The sequence below is a fragment of the Enhydra lutris genome, unplaced genomic scaffold (genome assembly GCF_002288905.1).
Source record: "Enhydra lutris kenyoni isolate GAN:26980312 unplaced genomic scaffold, ASM228890v2 scaffoldscaffold14, whole genome shotgun sequence".
NCBI classification, from domain to species: Eukaryota; Metazoa; Chordata; class Mammalia; order Carnivora; family Mustelidae; genus Enhydra; species Enhydra lutris.
In genome coordinates, this window is record NW_019154098.1 from 39238900 (window position 1) to 39254655 (window position 15756).

Genomic DNA, 15756 nt, shown 5'->3' on the forward strand with positions numbered 1-15756 from the left:
AAGCAGGCAGAGAGAGAGAGGGAAGCAGACTCCCTGCTGAGCAGAGAGCCCGATGGGGGGCTCGATCCCAGGACCCTGAGATCATGACCTGAGCCGAAGGCAGCGGCTTAACCCACTGAGCCACCCAGGCGCCCCGAAACACTGAGTTCTTGATCAGAGGAGTGGTGGGAAGATGTAGTCTCTCTCCATGGAAATCACAGAACTTTAGAAGTAAAGGGATTTTGGAAACATCTTATTCAACATCTTCTTGTTTCCTGAGGCCAAGGAGCTGAAATAACTTGCTCAGAGTTACCCATTAGAAAATAGCAGATCTGAATCTCAAATACATCCTTTCTTCCAAGGCCAGCGATCTTTCCTTCATTCCACACTCCTCCAGAATATAGTCAGAGAAAGGAGCGAGGGAGACCAGATGGGCAACAATTATGAAGTCCACACTCAAGGCAGTGAACACCACCACAATCAGAGGCGTTGCTGAGGAAAGTCGACTGAAAGGGCAAATAAGAAGCACCCTAGTGAGAAAAAGTCAGAACCTGGTAACTGTTTTCCTTATTTGAGCCAATGAGGCAAAAATCTACAGAACTCAGTAAAGGATTGTGCTAGTTCTAAAAAATAATATTTGACTAAAGCGAAAAAGACAAATCCTAGTAAAACTACTATTCATAACCCAAATGGCCCTGGCAAATGGGTGCTAAGTAAATATTTGCTAATGAACAAATAAATAAATGTATCAACTTAAATTTTGTTGGTTTTTGTTTTGTTTTGGATTTTGGTTTTGGGGGGGTATGTTGTTTAGGAAGTAGCTTACAAGTGTTATTTTAACAAGAAAACATTTTCTTTTACAGACTCACCTGTTGGGAGTTTTGCTAGCCATTTTAGGAAATTTGGTAATGAGTATTTCCCTAAATATTCAGGTAAGAAGTAGTTTATTTTTCTGACTCTGTAGTTTGATCCAGGAACACATTATGACTTTAGGAGGCCTCGGGTACTTCTTGGGATCCTTTCTCCACAAAAATAAACAAGTATATCTTATGACCTCATTGATGTAAAGACAAATAGAGTCTAGGCTAATTGCATTCACTTTCTTCTTCTGATTAAAAAAAAAAAAAATCAGGGGCGCCTGGGTGGCTCAGTGGGTTAAAGCCTCTGCCTTCGGCTCAGGTCATGATCCCAGGGTCCTGGGATCGAGTCCCACATCGGGCTTTCTGCTCAGCAGGGAGCCTGCTTCCTCCTCTCTCTGCCTGCCTCTCTGCCTACTTGTGATCTCTCTCTGTCAAATAAATAAATAAAATATTTAAAAAAAAATCAAATGTTTCTGTGGACCTCTTAATAATACTACATGGCCAAGGCAAGGTGCTTCAGTGGCTTGTGAATCTATACCACAAATTTGTACCTAAGATGTTCACAATCTTGGCACAAACCAAGATTTATTTTTAATGTTCTGTGTTTTCTTCTAGTACTCTTATTATTTTTTTAAAGTTTTTAAATGTAATGTAGAGTGGTACATATGTATTAATAGAAAGTATGTTCAGCCATCATCAAATCAATAATGAAATAGAGCTTTATTTAATGGCCAATTTTCCAGGAATGTAGATGTTTCAAATACAAGGAAATATTCCAACCATGTGTAAACAAGGGTCTACCACCAGACCCCCTACTAGGAAAGCATCTGCCCTGCTATGTTTCTGTGGTAGCTGTTTGACTCATCCATTGAAATCCCTTTTCCAAGGGGTTTTCTTGAGTAACTTGTTATTTTCATTTCATCAATGTTTATTTTGGCATCTGGACTTTTTTTTGACCTTCTAAAGGAAGTGTTGTGGTGTGGTGGACTAAAAGGGCATTTAATTCTTTAGCACACTGCTCATCTTTGGAGAGCAATTAGTAATGCTAATTTTACAGTTATGAGAATTAAGCAACATTCCTATATAAGGAAGGCCCTTTCCACACAAAATCCCCCATCAATGGCAGTGACTTCTGCAGTTAATATGTTTGGAACAAGCAGAAAACCATAATAATTGTTCTGTAATAATCTGTAAGTAAACTTTAAAGACCATGATGCAAATGCATAGGACCAAAAATGTTCAAGGCAAGTTTTAATTGGATAGAATATGTTCTTACTTACTTTCTGATTTACTTCCAGAAATATTCTCATGTCCAGTTGGCTCACCAGGAACACCCAAGGCCCTACTTCAAGAGCACGTTGTGGTGGGCTGGGGCTGCCCTCATGGCTGTGGGCGAGATGGGCAACTTCGCCGCCTATGGATTTGCTCCCATTACTCTCATCGCCCCATTAGGCTGTATGTCTGTCACAGGTGAGCCATTTCTCTGTGTTTTAACAAAAACAAATGTTTAGAGATCAGAATAATTGGCAAAAAAAAAAAAAACCACATATAACATGAACAACACATAAATAAGAGAAGAGAGTCGACTTCCTGTTTTCTTAGCACTTTAACTTAGAACAATTACCCTGACTTCACTGATCCCCAGTCAGGCTGCCCCCTTACCCATGAAGGAACCTGCACTTTGTAACTGTAGTATTTATGTTTAAAAGCCTGATTTCCAGGGGCACCTGGGTGGCTTAGTGGGTTAAAGCCTCTGCCTTTGGCTCAGGTCATGATCCTAGGGTCCTAGGATCAAGCCCCACATCAGGCTCTCTTCTCAGCAGGGAGCATGCTTCCTCCTCTCTCTCTCTGCCTGCCTCTCTACCTCCTTGTGATCTCTGTCAAATAAATAAATAAATATTTATTTAAAAAAAAAAAAGCCTGATTTCCAGTGTCTGCATCTTAATAAATTAACAGGAACAGCAAATGTTATATCATGCTTTTTAAATTATCAATGAATTATCTAAAAGTGTTTGTGATACATCATGCTTTATTCATATGTGAAACTGACATTACATGTACTTAGAGTGTTTGATGCCTGATCTTGACTCCATAGTTCAGTATCTCTTTTACATTAAGAATTAAATATTGGTGGGTGTGGGGGGACACCTGGATGGCTCAATTGGTTAAGCCTCTGCCTTTAGCCCAGGTCATAATCCCAGCATCCTGGGATTGGGGTGCATCAGATTCCCTGCTCATGGTGGGGAATGGGGGGGTCTGCTTCTCCCTCTCCCTCTGCCCCTCCTCTCTGCTTGTGCACCATCTCTCTCTCTCTCTCAAATAAATAGATAAATAAACAATCCTTTAAATAATCCTTTTTTTAAAAAAAGAATTAAATATTGGGGCTCCTGGGTGGCTCAGTTGGTTAAGCATCTGCTTCTGGATTTAGGCTCAGCTCATGATCTCAGGATTGTGGGATGGCGCCCTGTGGGCTCTGCGCTAGGCCTGGAGCCTCTTAAGATACTCTCTCTGCCCCTCCCCCTGCTCACGTGCTCACATCCTTGCACACTCTCTCTCTAAAATAAATAAATATATCTTTAAAAATAAGAATTAAATATTGGTTATTCTACATTACTATAAGAATGTGTAATTTTATAGTACTGTCAGAATCAACCTACTTTCAAAATTTATGATTTACTAAATATATCTAGAAAAGAGAATATGAGATGTTGCTAAAGACTAAAAAAATAAATGAGCAAAAATCACTGCTAAAAAGATGAATACATTTTCTAAGCCTTGTTAAAATCAATAAAATCTTTTTAGATTTACTCTTTATTTGCTGCTATGGCAACAGCATGTTTTTAAATGTGAATTTGAAGCCTCCACTGAAGTAGAAAGGAGTTGATGGTTATTGTCTGCTAACAACTAGATCAAGTGTGAGATGCACTCACACGCTCCAATTTAATATTTCTCCTTTAAAAAATATGATATTCATAAAGGAAGCATAGTTTAAACCAAAATAATATATATTCGAAAAGAATGTAATTTATTTTGATAGTAGTTTCTGCCTCTTAATCACTCAAAATATTGTATTTAAAATATTTTCATGGTATACTGTAGTAGAATAGCAAAGAACACTTTTTCAGCTTTCTAGGAATTGCTCAGTTAAAATTGCCATCCTGTTATTACTCTGGATAGGCACACCATTTATGTAATCTTTGCTGTTTTTAACATTCTAATAAAATGAGCAATTTTAGCATATCTTCTCTTTGCTATACATACCATGTACATAGACATTGTGGATTTCTTCTTTCTTCTCAAAATCTAAGAAATAATAGATAAAAGTTCTAGTTATATTGTAACCTTGGGACCTCTACAGGCCCTAATTATTCTAAAAATGTTGTATTATTCTTCATAATGACTGTATGTTTAGAGCTGGTTTTCATTTTTATTTCTTGTTTTGCTTCATGCTTAGCTTCCATGAAATAGGCAAAAAAGTGTCCAGGAATATAAACAGACACCTGGGGGAGGGTTGAGTGTACCATATGATAATGAAATTTTCCATTTATCTCGAGTCTCCCAGGTACTGGTAATCCTTTTTTCTGGGAACAAGAAAAAGAGAGCTATTCCAACTAGCCCAAAGAAAGGGGAGTGTGGCTGAATTTACTGCAATGATCAGGGATTTCACAGAAATGAAATACAGCCAGGCCCTGTTGGGACCTAAAGTGAGAATTTGGAAGTTGCCAGAGATTAAGGGTCCCTTGATACCCCTCACAGACCTTCAGGGAAGCTGCATGTGAAGCTGCTCATCTTGGCCCGACTTGCTCAAAGCTCCCATTAATAGTAAGAAGCTTAAGTTTTCTCACTCACCTTAGACAGTGTCCTGTCCTCCCCAAGTCCCCATGGGGCCAGTCTACCTACTTTCAAACTCTGAGCCCACTGGTTTGACAGATGGGACTTTCTCAATGTTACAGATCATTTTCGTTCTGTGCTCTTGGCCCCAATTAATATTTCAATGTTAGAACCTTTTCAGCAACCTCCCTCTCTGCCCATAAAATGATTCAAAGAAGTAAAAAAAAAAAACAAAAACAAAGACAAAAAACTTAGAGCCTCAAATACAAACCATTTCCTACTTTACAATCTTTGCAAACAGCAATATATGTTTGTAATATTCCCACAGCATTCCGGAGCCAAATTTAGGTTACTGTGAAGTGTTTTGGGTGGGTTATGGGCCATTGGTGATTGGCAATATTCCCCAGAACAAACCACTACCACCCTGAGATTCTTTATAAAGATTCTAGAAACTCTAAAGGACCTGAAGCAAAAAAGGAAAGTATTTTTAAAATAGCCATATCATATGGCTCTGTGTACAGATGAGACAGAAGAGTGTCCATGTTTTTCTGTGCTGGAATTTTTCCTCTTATTATTTCTTGGGAGATTCATGAAAGAAATCAGACTTCCTTCTGAGTTTTAATAAAACAGACCAAAAAAGATACTGTATTTTGGATGGAATGGGAGTTTGCATATTCTTTTCTGGCCTTTCTTCTATTTTTTGTTGTTTTTATTATTTTTTTAAAAAGAAAGAAAATTTTAAAAAGCTGGACCTCCTAAGTAGGGTGTTTTCTTTCGTCTTCCTTCCTCTGCTTAGGTGATCTGATTCACACCAACCCTGTGCTCCTTTCACCCTTCCAGAAGTAAGGAGAGATCCCATGGAGGTCATCCTGTGCTCTGATCTCACTGCACACAACATGCCAGGCCTACTAATATGTCAGACCCGCTGTCTTATCTTACATCATCAAAATTCTTTTTCCCTTTATAACTTCAACTGAACAGATTGTTCTCAGGACTAGCGTAGAAGAAACACTATGATAAGCATTATGGTTCTTTCAGTTTGGGCTCTTCCCACGTGGCGGTCTCCAGCCATCTTCCTGTCTGTCCTTTCTTTCCCTTTCTGTGCGCGTGTGTTCTGCTGACCCCGCTGCCACGCTCACCTTGAAGCAGCCAATGCTCAAACACTATTTTACCGGTGGCTCCAAAGGTGTTCTGAGAAACAAAGAGCTCCACGATCAGAAAGATCTCTGCCGTATTGGATTTTCAATGTTAGCCTGGTTTCGTGAAGGCAGGGCTCAGCAGGGCGCAGCCTAGGACAGGCCCACGCACACTGTGAGTCTCCCAGAGACAGATGAAGTAGGCCAGGTTTCCAGAACCTGCTGACCACACAACATTTTTACATGAAGCACTGCAAAGGACAGCAGTTCTGCAGAAAACCCTGTAAGGAATTCTTAAAGCAATGCCACGTGAGTAATTACCCAATCTCCACTGCCTGGCTTGGGCGAATTATCCAGCCTGCCGGAGTCTCAAGGATTGGGTAACAGGCCATAATCCTGGCAGATTTGAACGCCCAGGCCTGGGTCTGGCTTTTGGAGAATATCAGAGCCCTGGTATCCTTGTGTCACCTTGCTCTTTGAATCTATTTTTCTCACTAAAAAATAGGTCCAAAGGCTCATTCTGACTAATACGCTCGTTATGCTGGCAAGGTGGTTAATTCTGGATGTTGACTTGTGTTTGTGTTTCCATTAATTAAGAAAGCTTAATGGATGTTTTTCCTTTTTCTTTTTTTTTTTAAAGACTTTATATATTTATTTTAGAGAGGGAGAGAGAGCAAGTGAGTAGGGGGAGGAGAGAGGGAGAGGGACAAGCTGACTCTGCATGCACTGAGCATGAAGCCCAACACAGGGCTTGATCTCACAACCCTGATATCATGACCTGAGCCGAAATCCATACTCGGACACTTGCTTCCCCAACTGAGGCCCCCAGGTGCCCCTTAATGGATGTTTTCAATTTCGTCTACAGCCTAGGCTGGATATTTGTCCCAATAAAACAGCAGTTAAGTGGTCAGGAACACATGCTCTGGGGCCACACAGCCAGCTGTAGGATTCACATCTCAGTTCTGCCGCAGGAAAGCTCTGTGACCTCACATAAGTAGTATAAACAGGTTAAAGCCTCAGATCCCTAATCTGCAAAATGGGGAGAAAAAAGAGTTCTTACCTCAGAAGTTGTCCTTGGTGGGGGGTGGCAGGAACGGAATAAACACAAACACCTAAGAATGGTGTTGGACACAGACTACAGTGTTTGACATAATGACGACTCTAGTAATTGTCACTGTGACTTACAGTAATTATGATCACTCAGAAACAAAGCACATTATTCTTTCTAAGGGCGTCTGTTCCCCAGCCCCAAAAGATGGCCGATGATTAAATTCTCTAAAATGGAGGAGCCAGTTTAAGAAAAGCTCTTTATTGTTCTTACCCATGTAATAGTTAGTTTTCAAGGAGTGGAAAAGTAGGATCCTCGCAGCTCATGGGTTCAGCCATTGAACTGCAATTACCCTTTGACTTCTCCACATCCACCAACCAAAACATGTTGGAAAATACCAGAATTTCTGAATAACCGACAAAGACAAAATACATTAAACACACACAGGTATTTGTCAGAGGAAAAACATGGCAGCCTGAGGTGTGTGTGTGACTTCGTGTCTTTTCACTCTGGCTTCATAGCACTTTTGTGTACTTGCTAATTAACTTCAGAGAGGCTGAAGGACCGGTTTCTTTCAGGCCTAACTGCAATTTGGGAATGTGTGTTTGGAGAAACTATTATACCAGAAATCGAGTAAAAAGAAAGAAGTTAGATATTCTGTGCAGTTTGTAATAAAATTTTAAACTACTGCTAATCCTTCCCTCCTCAGAAAGCCTTTCTTGGCTTCTAGACTAAATTGAACAGGCTTATTCTCTATTCCTTTAACATCCCACGTGGGCCCTCTTCGTTCTGTGTGGTGCCTTTTTGTGACTAGAAAAAGGTAACCTTTCTCGTGCTGCTTTATTTCTGTTTGTCTGGAAATTATTATAGTATGGTGATGTCATTAGTACAGGACACTTTAGTACCACCTGTCATAAAATTGTCCTGAAAAATACACAAATCAACAAAAATAGGCGATGTGCTTCCTCAGACATTGTGTCTTTGTGCACTCTGCCACCTGCTCAAACACACACCGCAGTCCTGGTCCTACATTTCCCCTCCGTCGACTTTCATCATTCTCATGATGACCTGCGTAATGTCTTTTCCTCACCATTTAACTGAGACCCAGGGGACATGACTGTATATGTCTGCTTGCATTCCATCTTTTTTTCTCCAGGAAAGCAGAGTGCAGGGAAATCATATAACACAGCTTTGTAGACCTGGTTTGAATTTGAAGTTTGATAAAATGAGGATAGGATGTTCTGTTCTAGGGTGTTAGAAGACAAAAACACTTACTTAAAAGCATGATAGTTGAGCATTTCATTGCAAGGAGCTCATGGAAATTCACTTCTGTACATGCTTAACGGTTTATAAGCTTGTCCTCTGGGGGTTAAGTTAAATTATTGGTGCATCTACAAAGTCCAACCTTACATTTAATGTTTTCCTTTTTCCCTCATCCTCATGATGTATCTATGCTCTGCTTAAGCATTGAAAAAAAGGATGCAGCCATCAACAGTCAAAAGAATTGAAATCCCATGGAATTAAGGAGATTCATGGTAGACCTTAGTCAATATAAAATTAATTTTTCTGGGGGTGGCAAGGGAGATTGTTGCAGGGACAAGGAGGGTAGGAGAAACAGAACATAATGAAAACACCAATGACAATTTTCAGTTCTATACCCCTGAGTGTATTGACTTAAAGTAATCAGAAGAGAGTTCACAGAATACACCACCTTCTTCCAAGTTAAATTCAGGCAGGACTTTAGAAATAAAGGTAAGAAACGAGTATGGAATGAGCAGCCGCTATGTCGGTAATGTATGAGACACATAAACTTGCTATTTTACTTCATTCTTGCCCAGATGACTAGAAGCCGGTAATGAATAGATTAGGCTTGAGATGAATTACATGAGATCAAACACTTGGAATTTTACATGGAATGATAGAATCAATAGCAGCAAGATCTCCTTGGCCCTGGAAAAATTTTCTAAGAGAAGTAGTCACTGTGTGACTGGACTAATTCAGATGACGGCTGGAGAGCCAACTGCACCGAGAAAATGAGGAGAGAATGAGACATATGACCAATAAGTCTTTTCCATCTCCCATTTTCCCCCAACATACTGGCTTTGGCTCAAATGGAAATTCATGATGTGAAATATATGTTGTTTCATGTATCTGTCTTGTGCTGTGATGGAACTCTGAGCTGAAGTGTGTCTGTAACCCATTAGGCGATGGTCATAGTGTAGCCAGAAAACCCTGGTGAGGCCTTTGGAACTCTAAAGAAGTCATCTCAAGCAGAAACTTCGGTCTCCAAGATTTTTATTAGAAACAAATGAAAGGAAACATAAACAGACCAATAAGCAAGTGACCTGTAGCATTCCACGAACCTAGATGCTGCGAATTCTTCCAGACCTCCGGAGCCCCGTCTTAGTGCCAGGCTGGATGAGATCACTGGAGCTCCAGACCACAGGGGCTGCCTGTGGGCGCTGCACATGGGCATTTATTTTAATGTCGGAAATATACAGAAAAAAAAATTCCTTTTTTTGGTCGCTTGCTGGGTTGTCTGCTTTAGCAGATTTGTCCCCAAATTTCAGAGCACAGGATGAAGCCCTGAAGTTCTCATTTTATGTCTGCTCATGCACTCAGCTGAAAGCATCCCTAAAACCTAAAAAGCTCTATTTGTAAGGTCTTTCCTACTCATGCTGATTTTTTGAGGACGCCATAAATATTTCTAGAGAAATTACTCCTGCTGAAGTAATACGCTATCATATAAATTTATAATACAGAGTTAATCTTCTCAATAATAGAGTTTTTACTTTTTTGGAGTCTTTTCAAGTGTAATCACTAATGTGTGTCAAGAAAAATGTAGAAATGAAAGAATGATTACTCTTAATCCAAGTGAATTTCCTTATTTGAAATTATACAAATTACCTATGAACTATTTCTGCAGTATCTTCAATAAATGACAATAGCAATTTTTTTTATTAACATGTATTACTTGACACTTGCATTCCTGCCAATATGGTAGAGCAACTTTTTTTCTCTACAAAGAAACATTTCTCAAACCGTCACATCCTCAGACTTTCAAATCCAAACTCCATGGAGTACGTTGTAATTGACATACATTCCCCCTACAATGCTACAACTAAGAGGGAATAATAATTTGGTGGTAGTCAATACCGCCATACGGTTATAGTTGATTGAGCCTGGGAGCTCGCTGAACGTGTCCACATGTTTGAAGTTTGATTGTGAGTGACGGGAAAGTGCTTTAGTGGTTCGCTTTTTAGCAGTGCAATAAAGTTGCCATTATAAGTGGTCAGAAACCACAAGCCAGATATTTACATGTGAGGATCTGTTTGTAGCATTATTATATAAATATGTTCTTTTCATGTCAGGGACTATTTTTTTACAAAAGGGGTTCCTTTACTGCTTTGTCTTCTTCTTTCCCATTGTGTAAAAATATACCCCAGTTTCTCTTCAGATCATAGAGGTTAAACAAAAAATTGGATGACACTAAATGAAAATTGATGAAACATTCACTGTGGGCTAGATGAGATTCCAAAAACTGGTGTCCTGTAGGTCAGATCTGAACTTTGCTGTGTTTTGATTGGCTTAAACAGTGCTTTGAAAGACTATAAACTAATTTCCCATGTTTAAAAATTGGACCATGACACACAAAAGGTGGTTTGCCTTAAAGAATCAGACGTAGTGGGATGCCTGGGTGGCTCAGTTGGTTGGACAACTGCCTTCAGCTCGGGTCATGATCCCGGAGTCCCGGGATCGAGTCCCGCATCAGGCTCCCAGCTCCACGGGAAGTCTGCTTATCTAACCTCTGACCTTCTCCTCGCTCATGCTCTCTCTCACTGTCTCTCTCTCAAATAAATAAATAAAATCTTTAAAAAAAAAAAAAAAAGAATCAGACGTGGTAGTCCTGGACTTGCATTTGTCTAGGGCTGAATTACGGCTGTCACCTTTCACTGGTCTTGTATAATCTAGGTCACTAGTCCTCATAGCTACAGCAACCCACCCTCGTCACACCAGTCTACCATCCACAGCCCATCCCCCTTCATTGCCCCAACCCACCACCTTCATTGTTTTGCCCTCTGTAGAGGATTGCCTAATTGGCCCCTAAACATTTGAATTCATAACCCATGGACCAAAGGTTTTTTGGTTTTTGTTTTTTACAACTGAATCAGATAAGAATATTATACCCATAATCAGAGTTGAATAAAGTGTAATCGATCATTTTAGTTCAGGGTTAAATTTGCCTTTTGAGGAGTAGTCACAATTGCATGAAAAAGAATAAAATACCTAGGAGTAAATTTAACCAAGAAGGTAAGAGACACGTACACTGAAAACTATAAGACGCTGATGAAAGAAATGGAAGAAGACACAAATAAATGGGAAGATAGTCTGTGCTCAAGGATTGGAAGAATTCATATTGTTAAAATGTCCATACTACCCAAAGCAATCTACAGGTTCAATGCAATCCCTATTAAAATTCTAGTGGCATTTTTCACAGAGCTAGAAAAGACAATTCTAAAATTTGTATGGAACCACAAGACTCTAAATAGCCAAAGCATCTTAAGAAAGAAGAACAAAGCTGGAGGCATCATGCTCCCTGGTTTCAAACCACATTACAAAGCTATAGTAATCAAAACTGTATGGTATGTCATAAAAACAGATGCAGATCAATGGGCCAAAAGAGAGAGCCCAGAAATATACCCAGGCATTTATGTTTAATTAATTTACTACAAAGGAACCAAGAATATACATTGGAGAAAGGCCAGTCTCATCAACAAATGGTGTTGGGAAAACTGCACAGGCACATGCAGAAGAATGAAACTGGTCCACTATTTTACACAAAAATTAACTCAAAATGGATTAAAGACTTGAATCTAAGACCTGAAACTACGAAACTCCTAGAAGAAAATGTAGACAGTAAGCCCCTTGACACTGGGCTTGGCATGTTTTTTTTTGGATTCGACACCAAAAGCAAAGGCAACAAAAGCAAAAATGAACAGGTGGGACTATGTCAAACTAAAAAGCTTCTTCACAGCAAAGGAAACTATCAACAAAATGAAGATGCGAGCTACTCAAAGGGAGAAAATACTTGCAAACTATATATCTAATGAGGCATTAGCATCCAAAATACATGAAGAAGTCACATAACTCAATAGCAAAAACAACAAATGACCCAATTTTAAAATGGGCACAGGATCTGAATAGACTCTTTTCAAAGAAAACATGCAGATTCCCAACAAGCACATAAAAAGATGCTGAACATCATTAATCAGTGGGGGATGGCAAATCAAAACCACAGTGCGGCATCACCTGACTTGTTAGAATGGCTGTCATCAAAAGGTAAGAAGTAACAAGTGTTGGCAGGGATGTGGGGGAGAAAAGAACCCTTGTGCAGTATTGGTGATAAGGTAAATTGTTGTAGTCACTTTGGAAAACAATATGGAGATGCCTCAAAACTTAAAAATAGAATTACCATATTATCCAGCAATTCCACTTCTGGGTATTTATCTAAAGAAACAAAAACAGTGACTTTAAAAGATAAATGCATCCCCATGTTCATTGCAGGATTATTTACAATAAGTAAGATACAGAAATAATCCGGGTGTCTATCAGTGGGTTAATAAAGAAAAATAAGGTATCAATACACAATGGAATATTATTCAACCATGAAAAAGAATGAAATCTTATCATTTGTGACAACATGGATGGACCTTGAGGGCATTCTGCTAAGTGAAATAAGTCAAAGAAAGACTAATACCATATGATCTCACTTCTATGTGAAATCTAAAAAAAAAAAACAAAAAACCAAGCTTATAGATACAGAGAACAGACTGGTGGTTGCTAGGGGCAGGGAGGGGGGGATGGGTGAAATGGGTGAAGGGAGTCAAAAGGTACAAAGTTCTAGTTATAAAATAAATAAGTCATGGAATGTAACATACACCATGGCAACTATAGCTAATAAAACTGCAGTGCGTATTTAAAAGTTGTTAAGAGTATATTTTAAAAGTTCTCATTATAAGAAAAAAATATTCTGTATTATATTTGGTGACTGTTGGTAACTGGACTTAATGTGGTGTTCATTTTGCAATCTGTCGAATATCGACAGAAGTAATGCAATCCTTATCAAAATACCAGCATTTTTCATAGACCTAGAATAAATTATCCCAACATTTGTATGGAGCCACAAAAGAACCTAAATAACGAAGCAGTCTTGAGAGAGAAAGACAAAGCTGGAGGGATCACAGTCCCAAATTTCAAGATATACTCAAAGCTGTAGTCACCGAAACAGCATGGCACTGGCACAAAAAAAGGACACATCAAGGACACATCAATCAATGGGACAGAACAGAGAGTCCAGAAATAAATCCATGCTTATATGGTCAATTAATCTATGAAAAGGAGGCAGGAATATACAGTCTTTTCAACAAATGGTGCTGGGGAAACTGAACAGCTGCATGTAAGAGAAAGAAATTGGACCCCTTTCTGACACCACGCACAGAAATAAACTCAAAATGGATTAAAGACCCTAAGTGTGAAACCTGAAACCATAAAAATCCTACCAGAAAACATAGGCAGTAATTTCTCTGACATCAGCTGTTGAAAATATTTTCTAGTTATGTCTTCTAAAGCAAGAGAAACAAAAGCAAAAATAAACTGTTGGGACTACATAAAAAACAAAGCTTTTGCCCAGTGAAAGAAACCATCAACAAAACAAAAAGGCAACCTACCGAATGGGAGAAGATACTTGCAAATGATATATCCAATAAAGGGTTAATATCCAAAATGTATAAAGAACTCAACAACCATAGCCCCAACAATCCAATTAAAAAATAGGCAGAGGACCTGAATGGACATTTTTCCGAAGAAGACATACAGATGGCCAACAGACATGAAAAGATGCTCAATATTTTTAGGGATACTTAAGGGAATCCCCACAAGTAGAATCTAAAAAAACAAAATGCATAAACAAAGAACAAGCAGAATCAGGCCTATACATAGGGAGAACAAACTGGTGGTTCTGAGGGGAGGGAGTGGGAGTTGGGCAAAATAGGTGAAAAAGAGCGGGAGACGTGGGTTTCCAGTTATGAAATGAGTAAGACATGAGAGTAAAAAGCACAACATAAGGAATATAGTGTTTATTGTAATAATGAAGTAAAAGGACAGATGGTAGCTACACTTGGGGTGAACATAGCATAATGTATAAACCTGTCAAATCCCTGAGTTGTACACCTAAACTAATGTAAGATTGTGTGTCAGCTGTACTCAAATAAAAAATTAAATTTTAAAAGAGTACACTAACCTTGATGAGCTCTGAGAAATGTACAGAATTGTTGAATCATTACATTGTGTCCCTGAAACTAATATAACACTGTATGTAGTTATACTTCAATAAAAAATAAAAACAAAAACAAAAACAAAAAACCATGGGTACCTGGGTGGCTCAGTCAGTCAAACATCTGCCTTCCACTCAGGTCATGATCCCTGGGTCCTGCGATCAAGCCCCACTTTGGGCTCCCTGAGCAGCGGAGCATCTGCTTCTCCGTCTCCCCCTCCCCCGCTCATGTGTGCATGCTCTCCCCCTCAAATAAATACATAAAATTTAGAAAAAGAGGGAAAAACCCAAATACAAATATCAAATCATTATATTGTAATGTCTGTCAATTTTAAAGTATTTTAAAAGATTTTAAAAATGAAGTTGTCATAAAGGGTAAAAATGAGAAGTAGTAAATGTGAACAAAATATTTTTAAGTGCCATAGTATAACACATTAAATAGTAAACAAACTCTTCTGTACTGTTAAACCTTTAGTAAAAAGAGAGTTAAGGGGCGCCAGGCTGGCACAGTGGGTTAAGCCTCTGCCTTTGGCTCAGGTCATGATCTCAGGGTCCTGAGATCGAGCCCCACATTGGACTCTCTGCTTGGCAGGGAGCCTGCTTCCTCCTCTCTCTCTCTGCCTGCCTCTCTGCCTACTTGTTATCTCTCTCTCTGTCAAATAAATAAATAAAATATTTAGAAAACAAGAGCTAAAATTACACATATAAATGTAAAAATGGAGTCCTCAGTTCTCTATTCTGCAGACACAGAGATCTAAACTCACCTGTAAAAATCTACCTGTGAGTTTTATTGTTAACATATAGAAATATGATGCTTAACTTCTGATTTATTAATCCCTAGGGTGGCTATTACAGAAGAAACCCAAATCAAGTTCATATGACCTTTCTGAATTCCCATGCCCCAGATTATTTTATAGTTATGTTTTTCTTTCACTTGTGACCTGCTATGGATCTTAGAGCGTCAACCCTTGACCACATTAAGTGAAATAACTCTTCCAAAATAACAGCCAGTCCTTGGACAAAGTCTCTGAGATGTCATAGAGGAGGCAGAGAAAAGACAAACTTGGCGTTCATTTCAGGGAACGTTATGAAGCTCAACACCAGGGCACGTGGCTACTGCTGGAACTGGCACCCTCCCCCACATCTAGACTTGGTTCAGCAGAAGCCACCAGAATCTTGCTTGGCCTTAATCTGTTTTCATCTGGTAACCTGAATCAGAATTCCCTCATGTAAGCTTCTCCGTGTCAACCTTGACCGGAAAGGACCTCTATTCTTTTTTTCTTTTTTTTTTAATTTTTTTTAAGATACTTTTATTTATTTGACAGAGAGAGAGAGGTCACAAGTAGGCAGAGAGGCAGGCAGAGAGAGAGGGGGAAGCAGGCTCCCCGCTGAGCAGAGAGCCTGATGCGGGGCTCGATCCCAGGACCCTGGGATCATGACCTGAGCCGAAGGCAGAGGCTTTAACCCACTGAGCCACCCAGGTGCCCCAAGGACCTCCATTCTGATTGCTGATCTGAGTGACACCTGAATGGCTAAAAATAGAATAGTTGACTGTCCTATGATAATTGT

At 39.3% G+C, this 15756-nt stretch overlaps 1 protein-coding gene across 1 annotated transcript in view; it reads left to right on the forward strand.

Annotated features, from left to right (window-relative positions):
* Positions 1-15756, forward strand: part of LOC111146699 (NIPA like domain containing 2) — a 74888-nt gene that overhangs the window by 19698 nt on the left and 39434 nt on the right. Inside the window, exons 2-3 of the mRNA XM_022502367.1 lie at positions 843-911; positions 2138-2309. Coding sequence (XP_022358075.1) covers positions 843-911; positions 2138-2309 — 241 coding nt within the window. The remainder of the gene's footprint in view (positions 1-842; positions 912-2137; positions 2310-15756) is intronic.